Below are 22,142 nucleotides of genomic sequence, written 5' to 3'. Positions count from 1 at the left end.
TGTCAAATATTCATTAAATCTTAATGACATTACATGCCCAGTTATTAAATTGACAGCGCTGTGCAATGAATAGCGTTATTTGTTCGAAAGAACATTGTAATTAAATTAATTCACCGCACATCCGGCGTCGCTGTAAGACATCCAATGCAATTACCGTTACATAGCTTACGCTTGACTATAATTTATTGACATTAATATTTCATGTTATGTTTATCTTTTATAAATTTGTGTTGCTACTGTATTGGCTAACCGCAGGCCATAAACCTGTCAATGGCTACTATTACTTTTTCTGGGGCAAATAATTGTATGTGGAAAAAATTATATCGAATATAACGAAGGATATCTCGTAAGAATAAACAGTTTACTAGAACGAGGGTAGATTAAAAACTATTGCACTATTTTCGAAAGTGTGGATAACCTCTTTCTGAGTGAAGTGGAGCACGACCTTCGACACTTCGATGAAGTAACGTAGTCACTTCTACAACCAATATCTTCAGCTTTAATAGCCGATTTGTAAAGATTTCCCCCATATGCTGCGGTTGTTTGTGTAATGTCCTCGAAACTTTCAGCGCTCAATTCAACGGTGGTGATATTGGATAATCGATTGCGGTTAAGACTTTCGAAGATTCAATTCATTTTGTAATGCCGCTTTCAGTATTTTACCCGCCAGACTTCTTCTGTTGCACTTCCAACAGTCATACATGTGTTCACCACTACAGATATCTACACAGCAAACGTGATCAGCAACGGAATGAATTGCTTAGAGATTGAGCAACACTTGTAAGCATTTCATTCGCGCATAATCGCCTACCGCGAATGTGTGAACTTCTCAACATATTTATATCGACATCTACTAAAGTATCAATATAAGCAATTAATAACGACTTCAAAAGCGCGGGTTAGGATAACTGCTCTAGTTGGTGACTTCGGTGCCCAACAATTTTCGTGGCTCAGGGGACTTGAAATTAATGCAACCTACGAATTTCCTTCACGCCATCATAGTACCTACAGAGCCAAACCACCGAATAAATATGCGTCACTTCTTACTATAGAGTTCTTTACTTTGGTCTGTTACTGTAGTTGTTGTTGTAGTAGTATAGTTGAGCTTACTGGCCATGAGCCAATACTTTTAGAAATAACTGTTCGCTGGATGGCAGTTAACAAAAGAAACGACGTTGGCCTGCCATTTCACCGATTAACTTAAACGCTATTTTATGAAATGACGATGTTGTTATCCTAGTTCTATATGTAGAATATGAACACGATAAGATTAAGTAGCAAGAGCTGAATCAACTCTTATTAACCCTCAACTTAGTGGATCAGTAACCAGATATTCAAAGCTTTCTCCTTCAAATATGTGTTCTTAACTCACAGTTCTAATTGCCTGAAGGATGCTACGGTGTTCAGGCTCACAGGCAATACATATTCACTATACCAGTACTACAAAATAACTAAAGAGCAGGCTGTAACTGACTTGCCTAAGATGGGTGGGAAAAAGCTGCCGGCGTTGCCGAGGGTAACGGTACTTAGTCAGTAGAAAGTTCAGAACGTTGACTTAAAACTCCGACTTGATGACTCTGACGTGCCCCTTAACACTCCGCTGAGCCGTCTTTGCCACTCAACCAGTTTAATTGCCAATTCCAGTACCAACAATGGCGACATAAACACTCTCGAGGCTTCTGGCAGTGCTATCAGTCATGCAGTTTTCGATCTCAATAATCAACCCTTATTATGAGCCTTAAATATATACTCAAGGCTTAAATACACAAGTACCAGGAGATCATGACTCAAAACATTTCCGGAGGCTTACTGAAATTGACTACTAAGCGTACAGCTCGATCCAGTTGCTGTGTGACTCCAGATAGGGTAGAGGGGGAGGCTTCGACAGGTTAAGAGAAAATGATTTTTTTAGAGAAACTAGAATGAGAAATATATAACTCCTTTCATAATTACTGATGCCATGTATGTTTATGACACTTCGGATTTGTGGTTAATATTCCACATGTTTTTTTTTTTTAAGTTATAATCAAATAACCAAAAACAAAAAAATATGACGAAATCTCCTTTTTCAGGGAGGCTTCGTCAGTCATCTGGGTGGCTTCGACATTGGGTGGGAGGTTTCGACATTTATCAAATATAGCAATTTAACCAGAAAAATAAAAAAAGGATGTTGGAAAAAACTCTAAATATGATTTTTAATTCATATTTGATGTTATTTATTTCAATACAGTAGCAAATTTTTGGAACAAAACCATAAAAAATGTAAGCATAAAATAAAGTATAACTGTACTTTTAACGAACATCTAAATTGGAAAAATCAAAGTTAAAAATAAACTTGCTTTGCGCGCGTGAAGTTCCTGGTGGATGTTCAGGTGTGGGCAATATACGTATTATATCGTGCTTTGAAACCAAGTGTCTGTCTTCTACAATTGGGTCATAGAAATATTGGGTTTTACTTTGACGTCTGAGGAATTTCGCAACGAACGTCGAATTTTCAACTTCCACGACTACACCAGTGTAAAAGAAATTTGTTTTGTCAGTGAACATAAAAACAAAAACAAAAGTGAATCGTCTAGCCAAGTCATACTCAATCCATGATGAAGATTTGAACATTTCTTGAAGTAAACCGTTAATTCTTTTTCCTGAGCAGCTGTAAGTACTTGATTGGAAGAAAACTTCGACTGAAAATCTTTAACAGTTCCCAATTTGTTTGCTCTTTTGAAATTCGAGATATTAGTGTTGTCCGCTTCAAGTTATATTTCCGAGCAGCGCTTGATGGTGTTTCTTTTTTTTGTTTTATCTCCTCGATGGCTTTTTTCGTTTTGTCTTCGTTGATGATCTTTTCAGGGAACTTTCTTTTGTAGATATTTGGCAACTTGATGGCTGTAAAATATTACTTGCTAAATAAAAAAAGCTAGACAATTTGTCGAAGCCTCCCAAAACATATTGCCGAACCCTCCCCCGTGCACTTATTTCAGATTTTTCGCTCCAAAAAATACATCTTAGTGTTATTGAAAAAGTCTTTAAAAGCAACAAATCTTAATTTTATTGCAATACTAATGGCCAGAAAACTCATGTTATATATTCTATATTGTACACTTTACACGCGAATACTTACCAGCAATTTTTACATCAACACTATTCAAAAATAAAAAATTTCGTCTGCATACTATCGCCGTTGAACAAGCACTGAATAGCTTTCATGACAGCGTCACACTCAATTTGGTTACTGTTTATTCGTGGAATATGGCAGTAATAACGGCGGCCAAATTTGAAAAAGTCGAAGCCTCCCTCATGTCGCAGCCTCCCCCTTCTACCCTACGCAGATCGTTGATATAATAATATAAATGCAGAGAAGTTTAGTAGTTTGATCAAATGTATTGAAATATTCGGTGCTCGGAGCCTTAAATATTGATCTTAATCGCGTTTTTAGACTGCGCGGCTTGTCTTGCCTACCACAGTGTCAATAGTGCTCGCACCTATCAACAATCCTTCGTAAACAATTTATTTGCCCGACTTATCTTGCTACTTGATCGCTTTAGTGTAGCAGTTAATAGCGTCGCTAAATTTTTTGTTGTACATGTTGCTGCTGTTATTGTTGTTATTGCCAGTGGCCGGCTACTGGAATTAAATGCAAACTTGCATGCAATTTATCGCAAATAAAAAAGCTTAAAAGTTTACGACTTCAGTCAGCTAATGTTAAAGCAAAAAGATAAAATAAATATTAAGAGCAAAACAATGAGCGCAACAGCAACAACACAACCCCTCAAATACAACAACAACAAGCCATCAGAATTTTATAATTAATGGTGATGTATGCAATACCGGCGCCACAATAACATGCCAAGTATTTCCCCCACACGCCACAAATGCCAAAACGCTTTGTTGTGCTGCCAACATTGCATTTGGTGGACTTTGAGTCCGGCACAACACTCAGCTTTGTGAGCTACGCAACCAGCTTACTTGCACAAATATATTTATTAGGCGCTGGACAAAAACATTTTGCACACCGGGCAGCGAGCCGTTGAGGGTCCGGTATGTGCTGTGTGTGTGTTTGATGAGAGTATGCATATGTGCGTTAATTTTGCACAAGTATTCTCATTTGAAAGCCCGCACTTGCACCGCCTTACTGCTCCCAGATATGCCGACAACAGTAGTTTTAAACGCTGCTGATTCACTCACTGGTCGCTCATTGTTTGTTGTGCATTTTTTGCTTTTTTATTATTTTTTACGGTTTCATTGTTGGTGTTTTGCTCCCACTTTACTGGAATTAATGAAAGCGCCGACAACTTTTATACTGACATATTGCCCCTTAAAGTAATTTATTTAGTGGTGGCGGTCGCTTTGAAAGTGTTACTGTGGTGGTGAATAAAAAAGTGAAGATAAATATAGGACTGGTGTAGATAAAAGTCGTCTTTATCGCTTTTGTTAACAACTATTTTTAACAGAGGTACATACATACATATGCCGGCAGCTGGCAGGCTTTTGGTTTGCTTCCTCTGAACTATACCAGATTTATGCCTGATGATGAACTGACAATCGGAGACGTACAAAGATTAGCACTTAGGATTCGGAAGAGTTTTCCACAGGTAGTTTTGTACCATACGGAGATTGAGATGTCTTGAGCAAAGTTTTAAGGGATATGATATGAGAAGATCAGATAATAGTAGAAGGGAGCGAAGTCTGTACACGACACGGAAGGTTAGTGCTCGTATTACGCTTGATTCTCAACCGGATTGAATTGCTCTGATATCTTTGACCGGTAATGCGGCTGGGAGTCACTGTGATGATTGATATGTCATAGAATTGTGGGAGGAGCTGTGATGTTAATTATTCGATTTGATTTAAAGACCCAACAGGGCCATTGGCACTGTAGCCAGGCCCCATTTTCATGCACACTTCTCCTGGAACCAATTGCTGCTGTTTTCGAATGACTAGTCGGAACTCCGTTCAAACCATTCGGTGTGAACAATGAACCTGCTGATATTTTTACAGAGCATTTAGCTACTTCCTTAACTTTCGGTGGTATAAACCAGGGCTCTCCATTTCATAGCACAATTGTGTCCTTTCAATTCACACGCATATGATTTGCTCTGTCGTCGTTAATTGAGTTAGTCGCCGCTTGGCACTTGGCGTAGCAACATCGGTGAAGGGTATCGGCTGATCGGTATCAAAATATGTATGAATAATTATGCGCGATACATATGATTGTTGTTAGCTCGTTGCTTGCTAGTAAGCGAATAAATGAAAATCAATTCACCCGCACTATCATCGCGACGATTGCGCTCTCACTAATACAGGCGCACTTTCAATTTTGAAGAGCCCTGGTATAAACATAACTACCCATAGTTAAAAACTTAGTGTTCTAGTACACACTGGGAATTCACACAGATTGTGTGCGACTGTTCCTTTGCTGCCCTCCTCGGCGCAGCTCCGCAAATCCGTTTAAAAGGCAGCCCCAATATCTCGGCATGATTTCTTTCCTTGACGTATTTGACAGGTCCTTCTGTCCTGCTATCGTAATTCGGCCAGGTTTGCTTTGTTAACTTGGAGGTGTCCGAGGAGCTTCAGTTGGAGACTGCTAGCTGCTGTGTATGTTTCTTTTGATTGATGTAAGTGGATGATGCATCTCTACTGCCTCCAGCAGTGACCTTGCCCATTGGAACTGACTCTAAGCGCAGTTTTGACATCGCAAGTCCACAAGTTATCGGCATGATATGGCTGGCTAAGCTAGTTGTGAGAGTATTAGTGTGTCACATATAAAAGAGAGCGAAATAGCTCAAAAGAATAAGTAGTAAACAAACCATCAAGCGTCGATCGTTTGTGCGCATTATATAAAAATTGCGTATGAAATAATAAATCGATGCACATAAAAGAGCCGCTATCATGCTCCCTATGTAGTCTATCGTATTTTGCTTTGATTTTCAATTTTGTCGTAAGTAAATGGGACACAGATCTTCTTTAAACAAATTGCGGGATAATACCGAACACGTGCAGTCACTAACAGAGTCATCTATAACAGGCGAACAGCAACAAAGCGCATGACATTTGTAACACAGCAAAACTTCATTCACTTATAATTCCATAACTACCACATAATTCTCAACAAGTTCATTGCTACTTATACTTAAGTAGAACGACACGAATTGTTATTTGCGTGTGGTAGGTGGACGCGACGACTTAGTATTTTGTGACAACACTTTGCTCTACACAAACACACCAGAATTTTTTTTCCCCTCGACATTGGTTTGATAAGCTCCGCCCTCCACCGTTTTTCGGCCATAAAAAACTTTTCAGAAAAATTCAGCTGATTTAGCAGATGCCGTTTGAAGCACGCATACAAAAACTTGAATTTTGTAGTGGTGCCGTCGTGTTGTACAAGTGACGGGACAACTAACATCAAACACTACACCACAAATTGAAAAAGAAGCTTGGACTGAATCTTCTCAGAGCTATACCGCACCAAAATAATAATGGTGAACCACTAACACGAAACTTTCCACGTTTCTCATCACAATATTCGTGCCAACTGCTCTACCTACAACATAAGTGGATGAATACCAGTAAAAGACCACCGCAAATCCGTTTTCTTCTGATTTCTACACCATCAGGCAACTTTTGTTGTACTGTACATCAATATCTTATAAGTTTCGATTACCACCATCCACCATTGCTCGGCTAACAATCGTCATCCGATTCTGACCAGCAATTATATATCTGCAAACTTTTGTCGATATATGACTACCGCTAATGATACGTGATCACGTCCTCTTTGTACTAGCGCCTAAGATTGTCATCGATCGTACGCTAAGTCCTTGTCATGATCTTCATCTTCATCTTAATCGAATCGAACTTGTTGGGTACTCTATTCAAGTTTCATATCGTCCATTAAAGAAACAAGTTCTTAAGTTTCCAGAAATCTATTATTAATTACATGATCCAGGATTCATCTTTGAAAACCTTTTTAGCGGTGTATCTGCCTTGGTACTATAGCAACAGTATTAATACAAACTCAAACTTAACTCATATATTATTCAGTTTTGTTTATGGGAAACTACAAAAGTTCTACTTTCGTGACAACATCCATGATTCTTTGATCTGCACTCGCACGATTGTATAGAGCACTCAGATCTGAATTTTTTTAATCAAACGCCAGTTGCACCATCGCACAGATAGTCTTTTCCCCAATTAGCTTCCTTTTTGCCTTCTCTACAAATTTTCAAAATAAAATTACCATTCTCCCCCTTAAAAAAAAAATTTGTCTAAGTGAAGCTGATAAATTTTAAACCGATTAGCTCCACTTGACCCTTAAGCTTCTTTCTTTTAATAATCTCTCGGATATTTTATCCTTTATCTTTATTTGAATTAAGAATTGGCTTATGTAGCCCATGCCATTATTATCTGCAAAATTTCCCAATTTTTATATTAGATCCTCAATTTCGAGAAAAAATTAGTTTGCAATTGGGATATGCTCAGTTGCTTACATTATGCACTTCTTGCCTTTGCCTTCATTTCGAATCTGACAGCCAGTCTTGCCTAATACTCACCATACAAATGTTACGAATGTTGGTATGGGGCATGTTTTTTGTTATTGTTGGCACACAACTATTAGGTAGCTGTTTTCTGATGCCATTCTAACGCTCACAGTTAATGCATTAATTAAATGTTTTTTTCTTTGCATAAATGCGAATTGCGAAATGCAAATGAATTTTATGCCAGCTGCTAAAGCCAAATTGAGTTGTCAGACAAGCAGAAAAGTTGGTTGCAAATCAAGTAGCGCTCGAGTAAACAAGCTTAGTATGGCGTGGAAACGGTGTCTGATCAAATTACAGCAAAATAACATTTTTTTATTTTTATTTTGCATTTTAATTTGTTTTTGATTCACAGGTTCGTTTAGTTTTTAACTGCTTTTCAAATGTCATTCACTAAATGTGGTAGGTTGTACATTGAATATGGGTAAGAGGTATGTATTTAGAAGCGTCTTGTTCACTTCTAGACGCCTGCCTGCTATCTTATCACAGATAGTAGGCAAGCACAAAGCGTCAACAAGATTTACAACAAAACTTTGCCCAGCTACTTTATTTAGCAACTCATTTTTACAATTACATGGCGCAAAAATGTTGATGAATTTTTTGTATAATAGAAGGGGAAGCCCGAATAGTGATTGCTTCTGAATGTTAAGTGAATCAGGTAAAACGTTATCTACTGGGCAGATAAGTGAAGTGAAAAGTTGCCCAAGGCTATGTGGAACATTTGTTTGAATTATAGTTTGAAGTTAGATAAAACAAGTAAGGAAGGCTAAGTTCGGGTGTTACCGGACATTACATACTCAGCTGCCAAATTATAGCTTGCAAATTTTTAAATTAACTTCTTTAAAAAGTGGGCGGTGTCACGCCCATTGTCCAAAATTTCATTAATTTCCTATTCTGCGTCATAAGGTCAACGCACCTACCAAGTTTCATCGCTTTATCCGTCTTTGGTAATGAATTATCGCACTTTTTCCGTTTTTTTGAAATTTGGGATATCGAAAAAGTGGGCGTGGTTATCGTCCGATTTCGTTCATTTTAAATAGGGATCTGAAATGAGTGCCCAGGTGCTTAAATATGGAATTTCATTAAGATACCTCAAAATTTACTCAAGTTATCGTGTTTACGGACAGATGGACATGGCTAAAGTAATATATTTTTTCGCCCAGATCAGTTTGATATATAGAAGTCTATATCTATCTCGATTAGTTTATGCCGTTACGGGGTAGTGCTATGCGAACAAAATTAATATACTCTGTGAGCTCTGCTCAGCTGAGTATAAATACAAAATAATATATTGCGAGTTCTTGTTTTAGCCGTAAATTGATGACTGTTGTAAAGTTTTATTGTGTTTTAAAATAAAAGGATATACCAAACATTAAAAGAAACGCCCGATAATTATCATAAGCAGCGTCGTCAGAAAGTACGGAGAAATCCTTTTGCCGACACTGTATTAACTTTGAATGGAACATTCTTCGACCGCTCCGACTGATATGTTTCGAAGAGGGTTATGTTTGGGTTATGAATTGTAGATAACTGACTGTTGTGATTCTTCTGAGTTTTAGAATGTTTATTGTGTTTCAAAATATATCAAGAATGTGTACAAATTGGGTCAACACTAAGAATTTCGATAGCCTTGAATATATTGAATAGCCTTAAAGATTCTGGGTCAATCAAACATTTTAAATATTCTAGGCCATTAGGAAAGCGATTGGAACGTCGACGCAGTTCAAGCTCTTGTCTATAAATTTGACACAGAGAGCTATGTTAAGTATACCTCATATACTCACGGCTAGTCAGCGAAGAAGCGTCCTTGTATATTACTTTTTAGCAGCAGAATTATTGGAAATTCATAATGGTTACATACAAACACAGTAACTTCATAAAATGACAGCTCTTTGAGTCACATTGCATGACAGTTTAAAAAAATTAGAGACTTATTTTGTTTTGTTGATTTTCCGACAGCGTTGATTACACAGGCCGACAGCATATCAGATCCAGAAACCGGACTATATATTTTTGAAGAATTTTGATGCGATGAATCGAAATCTGACCGCAAAATTGCTATATCAGCTCTGGTTTTCGAGATATCCCAACCTAAAAGCGCAACAAACACCGTTTTTTTCCATATTTGAGGTTATGTAGCCTTGGAGATGTTTTCCTTCACCAAAATTAAAGGATGGATGAAACATGAAAATTTCAAAATGCGAAATCTCATTTGAGCAAACTCAACGCCATTTGAAAGAAGACTACTTGTATTTAAAGATGCCATCCTTTAAGTTTGGTGAAGGAAAACATCTGCAAGGCTACATAACTTAAAATATGGGCAAAAAGGCGATTTTTGCACTTTTAGGTTAGGATATCTCGAAAACCAGAGTCGATAGAGCAATTATGAGGCCGGATTTGGATTTAACGCATCATAAGCCTTCGGAAATATATAGTCTGGTTTCTGGCTCTGAATGTTGGTTAAATTTTATCGGCCTGTGTTATTGATGTATATTGAAAGGATTTTCCGCCAGCCCTTGTCAAATTTGTTTTCGAGACAAACCGGTTTTGGCGTTGTGCCATCATCAGTATCGAATTTCGTTCTCTGAGTGTTTTCATTCTCTGAGTCACGCAAAGCTACAGTTTCGAACTACTAACTCTCGGGAACGATTTGGTATGACCAAATTAAACTTTCTAGGCCATAATGCCCTCCCACCCCTAGATCCATCAGGAGTTCGCGGTCACCAGAGCCTCGGCTGTTTATGAAACAGGATTCGCCACGGCTAGGTTAGGTTTACAATTGGGTTGGGCTATTATTACGCTAGCAACCCCTTGAGAGGGGTTACGCTACACAACCCGTTGAATCAATTTAGTATTTTAGTCGCCTCTTACGACAGGCATACCTACCGAGGGTATATTCTAGGCCCCCTAACCCATTGGTGTGGGTATTTCGTAGGACATCACAATGTTGAAAGTGTTAACTGAAAGTACTGCGAATTGACGAAATATTTTTAGTACCGTCTCTGAATGCAATAGTTCTGCGCTAGTTCGTATGTAGTGCGATTTGCTATATAAATGTGATATCGTATTAAAATTATAAATGCAATCAATTTTTTTGTTTACCCATCGCTAATTGACTTTAGTTAATAAATTCCAAGTTGACACAAGCGCATAAACTCAGTGACTTTTATAAACCAATACAATAACTCATAAAAACCTAATATCCACTTTTATGATTAATAGGACATAGTACAAACAGCTCAATATATCGAGTTCAAATGCAGCATAACGGCAACACTTGAAGCTGACAGTAAAAAATGTGTTGAAATGCATAAAAATTGTACAGAGAACGATACACAAACAAAGCTTATGTCATATGTGAGTGGGTTCCAATAAGAGTTCGACAGAGACGTACGATTGTTTCAAAAGAACAGCAACTCAGTGGAATGTAATCAGTCCTTCAAATAAATATGCCATAAGTTTCTTTGGGGACTTGAATCTGAGAACAGAGGCTTCTGAAAAAGGTGTTTTTAATCGGTTTTTTTTTTTGCGGGAAACTGAATACTTTGTAGTACTGAACCTTTAGAATAACACCAAGCAACTCATTAAAAGTAATTTCAGACCTTTTTTCTTCCTTCTTCTTCTTCTTGCGTTCAAGACACTCCCCGCATGTTTTGGGAAGTAATATCGATTTGGATCTGCTCTTGCCGTATGTTGATCTGGTTCTTTGCGGATATTAGCATCATAAAATTCTAACCCGACTATCTTGGGAACGATTTGATATGGCCCCGTCGAAAAGTGTAGGTTTGTGGATGTGTCGCCTCTTACGATATTGCTGGTTAAAAGAGGACTATGGAAAGAGGGGTAAAACGCCTTAGGTCGGTGATATCCTTAGGAAAACTAAAAATCCTCATATTAAGTAGATTCTATAACAACCCCGAGTGAAGCATTAAGCATCTGTATGGATATATTACTCATTAGGATTGTTCAATAAGCCGGGCTCAAAGTACTATTGCTTACCATCAGGATATATTGGTTGATTATGATAGAGGAACACGCACCGTCTTCTTCTAGGACAAATGTCAAAGTTGATCGTCCCGACGCACGCTCGATAAATGAGAAGATGATAACGAACGCATTTGTATTCGACATTTGAACGATGCCTATTGAATACAGCTTGTAAGAGGCCTAGATACAAAAGGGAAGTCATACATTTCGTTGTCGTTGTGGGAATACTGACTTCTAGAACAATATAACAGGACAAGCTTTGTAGCCCTTACCAAGAATGCCATAGAGGCTGTTAGGAAGATGAGGAGAAAGGAATAATGGAATATCTATTTTGCGACACTCCACTACTTACCAGAATAAAACACCAAAGATTTCAAGTACAATGGCTAAACAACGCAGGCTGACACGATCTTTGGCAGAAACCATTCGGTTAGCTGTCACATAAATTTCCGGTCAGCTTTAACCTCCGACGGTGCAATGGAATAGCCTGAGGGATCACTCTGCATCTTTCGGCTTATGGTTTGATTCAGAAAGTGGAAATAAATGATATTCTCGTTATCCTGAAAAGCCCTTTCCAGTAGGTCTGACCAAAAGGGAAAACTTTAAGGTATTAGACAAGTAGATCTCCATAAGTAACTCAGCTTGGGTAACGTAGTAGAAGTAAAGAAAAACGTTTTGTGAAGAAGGAAATAAGACCCTCAGGCCTTGATGAGAACATCCATAATGGCTACAACTGTTTTTGAGAGAGCATACGACGGCGAGCGCTGGGATTTTTTTGTTCAACGATTAACGAACTTTTGCTTATCCCCTCTTCACAAAATCAAAAAAATCGTTTCAATATTTGTAATTTGCATGCGATTATTTTATTGTCATTTGGCTACGGTTGTACTCGATCATTTTCAGTATGTGAGTAATCGTTGTTGTGTGCTTTATTGTTGTGGTGTTCGAAGTCGCGCCATGTCAAATGCAATTCGATTTGAATGGAAAAAATTGTAAAGATAAAAGTCACCGCCATAACACGTCGGACGTACACTCAGCACAAAAACTGACGTTGCGAACGTGCGCAAATTTATTTTTCACACACAAGCGAACCGAGCCAACTATGGCTACAGTGGTGTGCCAAATTAATGGCATACTTTTGTAAGCTTGAATGAGTTTCAGTGGAGGCAGGAGTGAGTGCGGAAGAGCGATTGAATCACTTTGTGTAAATGTGTAAAAAAGTGAATTATGTCAAGGAAAGTGAGGGATGAGTGAGAGAATGTCTCATTAGTTTCTTGAGCAAACTAATAGAGTACAAAGTTGGGCTGGAATTAAATAGTGACAAGTATGAGTATGTGAAAAAATAACTGTGTTTCAATGTTGTCAATTTGACAAGCAACTATTTCCTTTACAAATTGACATTAAATTTTGTTATACTGTTTTCACACAGAAACTTAGTGATCTCATTTCACCTTCTACTGAAATCGTAAATTTTTTGCTTTCACACAGAATTAACTGCTCGATTAGTATGAAGGATGAAATGTCAAGCGAATGAAATGACAATGCTATATGACAGACAATCATGGCGGAACGATACAAGGTGGCAGCATGGTGACATACCTACAAACAAAAAAAATTCCATGTACTTGTAAACTCGGTGGACAAATGTCAAAATATTACTGCGCCGGTAGTTGATGTATCAAATCAAATAAAAAAGGTTATAATCAGCTGTACGATGCGGCCACCTTGTATCGTTCCGCCATGCAGACAATGACATTTACTTTGACAAATGACATTTTTAAGCACTGAACACACCAAAAACTAAGAAGCGGAACGCGGCCAACAGAGTTTCATTGTGCTTTTGACTTCATTAGACATTAGATTAGCTACTAATGAAATAATTATAGATTCGAATTTTGTAGGGAAGATTGAGCTCAATAAGCGTCTTAATGTAGAAAACTGCCTTTATTATTCAATAAGCCGTCTGTGTGAAAATAGTATTAAACATATTTACATGTATTGCTCATGGTTGTCAATCACTGTTGCTGCTTGTCGTTAAGCTTGACTTTTATGAGGGTACTTTAGTACATGTGTAGTTATTTCCAATGCCACTAAAGGATTGACTGCCTGTGCCTAATGTTGGTTGGCGTTAGGCATTTGTTGCTGACATGTTGTAATTTCATTCACTTCCAAGCAAGCCTTCATTCATGCAGTCTGAGAATCGTGACAAGCAATTAAGAAAGTCTAAGTTCGGGTGAAATCGAACATTGCATACCCAGCTGTGCACTTTAGCTCAACCATACCACTACTGAGGTAGAATATCAGTCAAATGTAGTTAGATACTATAGAGTTTGTTAAGGTTATACCTTTAGGAAAAGTAGGCGTGTTCTTTAACCGATTTTGATTATCTCCACTGAGTCTATATAATTTGGTAAGGATAGTGTCTCCACCAAATTTCAATGTAATATCTTTAACGGCTTTTGATTTACGGCTTGTTAAACTTCCAAATTTTCTTCTTCTAAATGTGGGTGATGCCACGCCCATATTAAAAATTTTTTTGGAATTTATGTTTTGCGTCATAAAAAAAGCCACTTACCAAATTTCATTAGCCTTTCCCATTTTTCTAAATTTTCGATATCAAAAAAGTGGGCGTGGTTGTCTTCCGATTTCGCTCATTTTCAATACCAATCTATTCGGAGTCCAGATAAGCCCGTATACCGAATTTGTTGAAGATATCTCAATATTTGCTCAAGTTATCGTGTTAACGGGCGGACAGAAGGACAGACGGACGGGCATGGCTTAATAAAATTTTTGGTTCGATACTGATGATTTTGTTATATGGAAGTCTATATCTATCTTGATTCCTTTATAACTGTACAACCAACCGTTATACATTCTACGTTATTATACCCTGTGTACAAGTATAGCAGGGTATAATTAGTGGTTTAACAGCTCGCTAAGCAGCATAAATCAACATTTATCAAATTTGTATATGATATATGGTCGTTTATTTTGAAAGTGGTTTAAGTCCATTTATAAAAAAATGGAGTTAATGATAACAATAATCACATTGCTATATAATCTTTTTTTCATAAACACTTTAAATCTAGTATCATTAAAATCGCTATGATTTTGGGGACTTGAAAATTACTTAGCTAACAAAATCCAAAATTTATTATTTTGATACTGGTTTAAGTCCACTGAAATAAAACACCACTTTCAAAATAAACGACTCATATGTCAAATCATTAGAGTCACTTGTCACCTTTATGCAATGACAATGGCGAAAGAGAGAGAGAGAGAACAACTTCGTTATTTGGCGCCTATAGCTACCTGAAGTTCTGCAGCTGTGCCACAAGGCATGCTAGTAATTCTTCCACCCGGTGTAGCAGGAGCAACCTCCTGTCCTTTTAACATTGCCCTGGCCAGACACAGCAGGCTCTAGGGTACTTTTTCCTCGACGTGCTACACACTGCAGACTTTGGGGTATACTTTTTCAAACATCCCCCATATTCTTAACTCAATTCTTTGAGAATTATCCACCGAAGGAATTTGATAATAGGAATGGTGATGGGCCAAAAGACAGTGCTTGTCAAATTAGGTATCTTGGTACTGATAGAACAACAGGATCGAAAGTGTCAAACGCACCTACGCACACTATGAAGCCAACTCCATATACAGAGAACCGAATAATGATATTTGCTGAGAGTATCCAACTTACGTAACTTAAGTTTTTTTGGTTTTTGATAATGTGACGTCACGCATATGATGCGTTCATGGATGTTAGGTAGAATAGAGTTAGAGATATTTCCATAATTTATTGATGGTGCTACTAGGGACTAGTGTTGTTCCAAATCAGTGTAGTTCTTGCTCAATTGGCAGAAAATAGTCTTGACTCTGGTGTTACCCATCGCCACCCACTGCTACTCCAAAGCAAATAAAAATATCTATATAACTTGATACATACTTATCTAATAAAGTTGTTTTTTTTATCGCGTATTTGATTAGTTTGTTTGCCGAAAATTATCGCTTGTTCACGGATTGTTTAACTAATAGCTATTTACTATTACCTTCATTGTAAAAAACTATTAAATTATTAATTGATTGTAAGATATCACATATTATGTCATTCATAATTTTTTATGTTCAGTATTAGTAATTTATTGTTAAAAGAAATTTTATTTATTTTAGAGGGCATTTATAGCACGTGCATGCAATTCTAGATATACACCTTCGAAATTGTCAACTTTTCAGTAAGCGCAAAATTTTTATGAGGCTCCTTCCGCAAGAGCTGCCTGAAAAATCGACTTTACTTCATTATGTGGAAGCGCAACGTTCCTTAATCCGTGGAGCACTAAAATGAAATATGGAACCGTAGTGAATAAGTTCAATGTTCATTTTAGCTTCGTTAGGTGCATTCCAAAGCATCCACAATTTCCTTCATAACGTGCTCTTAAACTCTTTTCTTCAAATGCTTGCAACTCAGAGGTCTTTTATAGTATAGTTGGGGTGCTTTCCAACTTCTCACCTATTGTTGTGTGATAGGTGTACATTAGGCCGGGTCGATTTGTGGGGAGGCAAAAATCGCCCATTGCTCTGCGAAAATCATATTCTAGGGATCAAAATAAGAAACTTTGCCGAAGGAACCATACTTCTAAAACGAATTCTGATGTCCCCCCCTTTGGGTCGTAGGGGCAAATTTTGAAAAATCCCACTTTGAAATGCCTATGTTTTTTCTTTTTGGAGTATATTTTTCTCTTTAGAAATTTATTTAGTCAGAACATATGTAAATGAAAAAATGAATTTAACTTAGTAATAGAAAAGAAATTAAAAAAAATTATTAGAAATTAGCGTTTTTAAAACCAAGGCATCACGGTGATGCATTTGCATGTCGTAAAATTGCTTGTGTTGTTTTTTTAAGCCACCACAAGACACAGCAGGTAGAATTGAAATTGCCCCTACCCAAAAGTTCGACCCAAAGGGGAGGCCATCAGAATTCGTTTTAGAGGTATGGTTCCTTCGGCAAAGTTTCTTATTTTGATCCCTAGAATACGATTTTCACAGAGCAATGAATGATTTTTAAATCGACCCGCCCTAGTGTACATTTACTGCTCGAAATCACATACATTCCGAGCGCACTATAAATTAATTAAATGCAATTCTGTGGTGCTCGCAATCGCGTCCAGTCTGTCAACATATTCAATAACATACTAACTATTAAAAAACTGAAATCAGAACTAATCACGTACACCATCGCGAAAAGGATCATAGACTGTAAACTGTGTAATCATTTCGAGCCTGTTGAAATCCTACAATGGTGCTCGAAATCGCGTACATCCCGACATCATCAACAAAACAGTGCTAAATTTGTGTGCATTAAGAACGTAGTTTTTTATAACTTAATATTGTTGGTGTTGTAGCGGTGCTTCGTCCCATTCAATAGTCGCGATCACTCATAAATTGCCAAGCAAACTTGCAGTTTCAACAAAGGTGGACCAGAGAGAAAGGGGTGTTAGAGGCGTTGGTTCCACATTGCAATTGAAAAGATGGTTGGTATCATATGGGGACACGTGCAAGCGGCACATAAATTATTTATGATTTGGTTGATTCTTGATAGGTAAGAGTTTAACTTGTTACATTACCCAGATCAAAGTTGGGCTAGAGTGACGCTCGTCTCCCTAGGAAGATTGCTTTCCTCTCCTGCGAGTTCAGGGTATTTAAATTTAAAAACGGGTTCTCTTGGCGGAAATTCCTGGCATTATGGGTTTCACTGAGGAGCTTTTTGTCTTCTTATTCTGCATACGGCTGAGATCTCAGGTGCCGAATTTCCTCATCATTTTTGCGGAGATGGTATTTCTTAAGTCACTGGGAGGTGGGACCTCTTCAATCAGATGTCTGTTGAGATGCCCAGATTTCTGGGTAATGAAGAGAAACTGCTTGTTCAGCATTTAATTTCTCTCCCTAATGGAAAGTGCTCCCACCTTACTGCGTAAGTGGTGTTGAGGATATAAGAAGACAGCCCGTTCTGAGACTGGTGTTCTGACAGGCTTGTATTTTCTTCCATTGAGTAACATTTAGGTTCAGTGACCATATCGGGGACGCGTAGAATGCAAGCAGCCAGCCATGGGTTTAAAACCTTATATTGGCTAGAGCTAGGCTTTCACACAGGTAGTGCGTGATAGTTTCTTTGCTGTAGGCCTTGCCGAAACACTTGCAAATGCTGTATAAAACAGGTCTATTATCACATCGTACAAGATTGTTGCAATAACTCGTAAGAGTTTTCTTTGACCAGTTTAGCAGGTCTTATGTTCTTTCACTAAAGTAAGGCGGGTATGTTTGTTTGGTTGGTCTGGAGGCGAGCGAGTAGTATTTCTAAGAAACAGCCGTGTGTTTTTCGTCTGACTGATGTGAGTGGAAGCTTCATTTCAACCGCCTTCGCAGCGTACAACAAAGCTACTCTTTATCAATACTCTTCTCGCAAGTACAAAGTACGTCGAATACGAATCACATCTCCACTACGCATTAGCCTGACGTGTTCTTTTCTATCATGAATAACAAGGTTATTCAAGCACTCGAAGCGCTATAATGACGTTTCGATTGCTCCAGATTCTGAATCAAGGGGTCAAAAAAAGCGTCGTTAAAAAAAAAATGTTACGTATATGCACCGGTACCTGTCTTTCCAGGTGGTATGGATATGTTTGCGTGTAATTGTTGTACTTTTAATCATTTAATTTTTTATATTTATTTTCTAACATTTAAAGTGTTTATTCCGCCTCTTCTCACATTCCATACCAATAAAGCCTTTTTACACCTTTTTGTTGTTAACTGAGGTACTCAAGTTAATATATTCACCCAACCTTAGCAGCAACCTTTAATCATTGCCGCCAGTGATGCCGCCTCCTCACAAAAAATTTTATGTTGGCGCTTTTTTATAATATTCATTTTATTATTTCAAGTTTTGCATGACTTTATTATTGTTGTTGCTGTTGATATTAATGTTATTTGCTGTTAATTTTTATGTATACAGATTGTATTGTATTATTATTGTTTGTAGTTGCCGGCCTGTTTTTCTTTTTATTTATTTTTGGCGCGTCAAAACAAACACACACACACACATACATAGCTCATATTTTGTGTGTTATTTTGCCGACCGCCAATTTAATTTACAAATTAATGCAATAACATTATACGCTCAGTGAAAATAAGTTGGCGTGCAACAAAAGCAACCACAACGTAGACAGGCATGCTTTTTATTGTAGTGAACAACTTTGTCGGCGGCAACAAAAAAAACTATTAACAACTGCAAAAATCGACAAGAAAATTTTAGTTATTGACAATAACAACATTAATTAGTGGTTAAGTGATGTTGTTTTTTATTAATTTTGTTGTTGTTGTAGAAATGCAATAGTTTTGCAGCGGCATAGAGCTTCACTTGTATTTTTGTAAAACTAGTATAAAAAATTTAGTATTTTTTGTGGTAAAATTGCAAGTACATAATGAATAAAATTAATGCTGTGGCTTTGGCAGCCTTTTATAACATTTGACGCGACATTGTCTCGTTCGTTTTTATACCTTTCATGAACATGAATCGGTATATTAGCTTTGGTCCGACGTTTGTAACGTTGAGAAATATAGAAAATAGGCTCACCATTAAGTATACCGAATTGATCAGGGCGACGAACTGAGTTGATATAGCCATGTCCGTCTGTCCGTCCGTCCGTCTGTCTGTTTGTTTGAACGGAAACTAGTCCTCAAATTTTGAGATATCTCAATGAAATTTGGCACAAGGATGTATTTTTGTATTATATTAGATATTTGTCGAATCCGGTAGGATCGGACCACTATAACATATATCTCCCATACAACCGATGGATCAGATAGAAATATTTTTGGCCATTTCTCCCTTAGTTTTCAATATAAAAACGTGAAACTTGGTGATATTTATTCCAATATATCATAGAAGATTTAATGAAAAAATCATTTCGATCGGAGCTATATATAATATATATCCCATACAACCGATCGTTCAGATAAGGGGGGTTTTTGCATTTTTTATTTTATATTTATCTTAAAAATCGTTTAGGTATGTACATCTGTTCACTATATACTTCTTATATTATACATCCGATTATTTGGAGATTACGAACGGGATAAGATTATTGTTCATCCCCATTCATGAAACGTATGAAGTCTTCGGCACAGCCGAAGACAGTCCCGTCCTTACTTGTTTTTTGTTGATGTGGTTGACTTTTGTTATGGTTTTTTTCCACAAAAAACAATAAAGCTAGCTTAAATAATTTGTTTACCAATTAATAAATTTACATATACTTTTTAGTTAACAATGCTCTGCCATAAATTTATTGTATTACATGCGATAGGCCGAAATGATTAACCCTTTGTGTTGAAAACATAACAAAAACAAGTAAGGACGGGACTGTCTTCGATACAGCTGCACTGACGCTGAGAAATAATCATATCCCAATCTAAATATTCGAATAATCGGCTATGTAAGATGTGCAACATGTAGAGAACAGCTCCGTAATCCTCGCACTAAGTTTCACTTTTCTTGTTATCTGCATGAGATAGATCTCACCAGGAATCACTTATCTGAACTATGCATAATGTATACGTAAGCATTTCGTGAGACTTGAAGCTTCTAGTTCTTTAAATGGGCCAGCAATGACGAAAAGCTCCTTATCTGAACAATTGGTTTGTATGTGATATAAACTGTATATACGACCGAACGCTATGCTTTTTTCAGGTAAAATTTAACACAATATATACGTAATCATTTGGTGAAGTTTGAAGCTTTTGGCTTTTAAAATGGTGTAGAAACTGCGAAAATTTTCTTATCTGAACAATCCGTTGTATGGGATATATGCTATACATGCGACCGATCTCTTCGATTTTTTCAGACAACATTGTTTGCTTTATACGAAAGCGTATGGTGAAATTTGAAGCTTCATTCTGCTAAATTGAGGAAGATATAACAAATATCCCCTTTTCTGGAAATCCAGCGCCTTAGTGGTCCTATTGGTCGGTTCCGACAAATATCTAATCGAACACCTAAATATACACACTCACCGTTTTATGAAGATATCTCAGAAATTGAGGGATTACTTTGCGTTCAAACAGACAGACGGACATGGCTAAATCAACTGAGTTCAGCTCATCATTCTGATCATCCCACCACACTTATTGGTGGGTCTATCTTTTCTGCTTTGAGGACTTACAATTTTCAGTGAGAATTTTTATAATGGCTATAGTAAACAACTTATCAAGAACAAATCTATAATGGTAGAAATATCTAGATGCATGCGACAGCTAGCGAGACCTCTTGCCTAATGTGTCTAACTGTCATTGACTTCTAAACCACATTTAAAATTTCAGTTCTCTAGCTCAACGGAAAATTACTTTAAACCCGATCCAAACATTCTAAATCTGGTATGAATTTCCTAATTTGCTCTACCCGAGTGCCACTTCTCGGAAAGGGTATAGACAATTTATCAACTTTACTTCAAGTTACAACTAAAGTTGACTCCAGTTTAAATTTGCAATGCTTGTTACTAAGGGTTGCGTTTTCAGTACGAATTTAAGCTAAAATCAAAGCTAAGTATGGTTTAAAGTGCCAGGGTTAAGCTCTATTTAGCCTAAAATTGCACTGAAAAGCCAGGCCTTAGGCGGGCCACTTTGTATGCAAAATTGTTTAGTTTGCCTTAACGTGCACTGAAAGAAATGGTGCTAGTGAAATCAACAAATCGGTTCTGTTGCTCTTGACTTAACGGAGATTCGGTGAAATTGATCGAATTATGGTTAATCCGACCGAGTTCTTTGTCAAGCGAACAAATTAGTTTAGTCATTTCAACAGAAGAGAAATTGTTGCTCTTAAGTTAACAAAATTCTGTAAAATTGACAGATTTCTCATCAATCTACCTGATTTTTTTGTTAACACAACTGATCTCAATGGTCATTTCAACAGCGACCAACAGTCAATACATGAGCAAATTTCAAAGAGAATTTTACGCTCACTGCGCACTCCGAGTGCATTGCTGCCATGAAAAGATCTCAGTGAAAACTCATCTGCCTTGGAAATGCCGTAACATAGGTACTTTCGTACAAAGCTGTCGCAACAACTTTTTTTTGTTCATTTGACTACTAAGACGGTCAATTACGAATCAACGATGTATGCGCAGTTGATTCAACATCTTGTTGCGATGGATAAAAATTTATAGAAATATCGGTTGAATTGACCCGTATTTCGATTGATTTTACCAGTCTTTTTCTTTCAGTGTAAGGCACATTCCACAATAACGTCTAATATTTTAAATGTTCGTGTGGAATGTGCTTTACCCATTTTTCCCCCCTTTGCGATTTCCAATTATGCCCATATCAAATTTTACCGATATTTGTTTGCATCAAAAATCCAATATTAACAAATTAACTTCATTTTTCATTAAAACTTCTGCGGAAATGCATTCATAGCTGCCATATATATGTATATCCACATGCCATTAATAATATCTCACAAATGTCAAAATCAGATATACACAACTGTCAAACAAAGCCTAACAAATAGTAATTTGTATGCCATAAATTAAGTGAAACGTATTTGTGCCTGGCTGCCTGACTGCTTTCAAATCTCGT

At 37.3% G+C, this 22,142-nt stretch overlaps 1 protein-coding gene across 11 annotated transcripts in view; it reads right to left on the bottom strand.

The window, feature by feature from the left end:
• The window catches only part of nkd (naked cuticle), a 299,338-nt gene that overhangs the window by 37,101 nt on the left and 240,095 nt on the right, over positions 1–22,142 (bottom strand). The window contains exon 1 of one of the 11 annotated variants that reach the window (XM_067787372.1): positions 18,356–18,460. The exons of 9 other annotated variants lie outside the window; for them this stretch is intronic. Coding sequence is in view for 1 of the 2 variants with exons in the window: in XM_067787371.1 (XP_067643472.1) it covers positions 10,635–10,638 (4 nt within the window). In the remaining variant the exon portion in view is untranslated. Of the gene's footprint in view, positions 1–10,634; positions 10,729–18,355; positions 18,461–22,142 lie in introns of those variants that run through there. One more of the 11 variants, XM_067787371.1, reaches the window with a different exon arrangement.

Source organism: Eurosta solidaginis, chromosome 5 (genome assembly GCF_040869045.1).
Source record: "Eurosta solidaginis isolate ZX-2024a chromosome 5, ASM4086904v1, whole genome shotgun sequence".
Lineage (NCBI taxonomy): Eukaryota > Metazoa > Arthropoda > Insecta > Diptera > Tephritidae > Eurosta > Eurosta solidaginis.
This window is presented reverse-complemented; position numbering and strand designations above follow the sequence as displayed.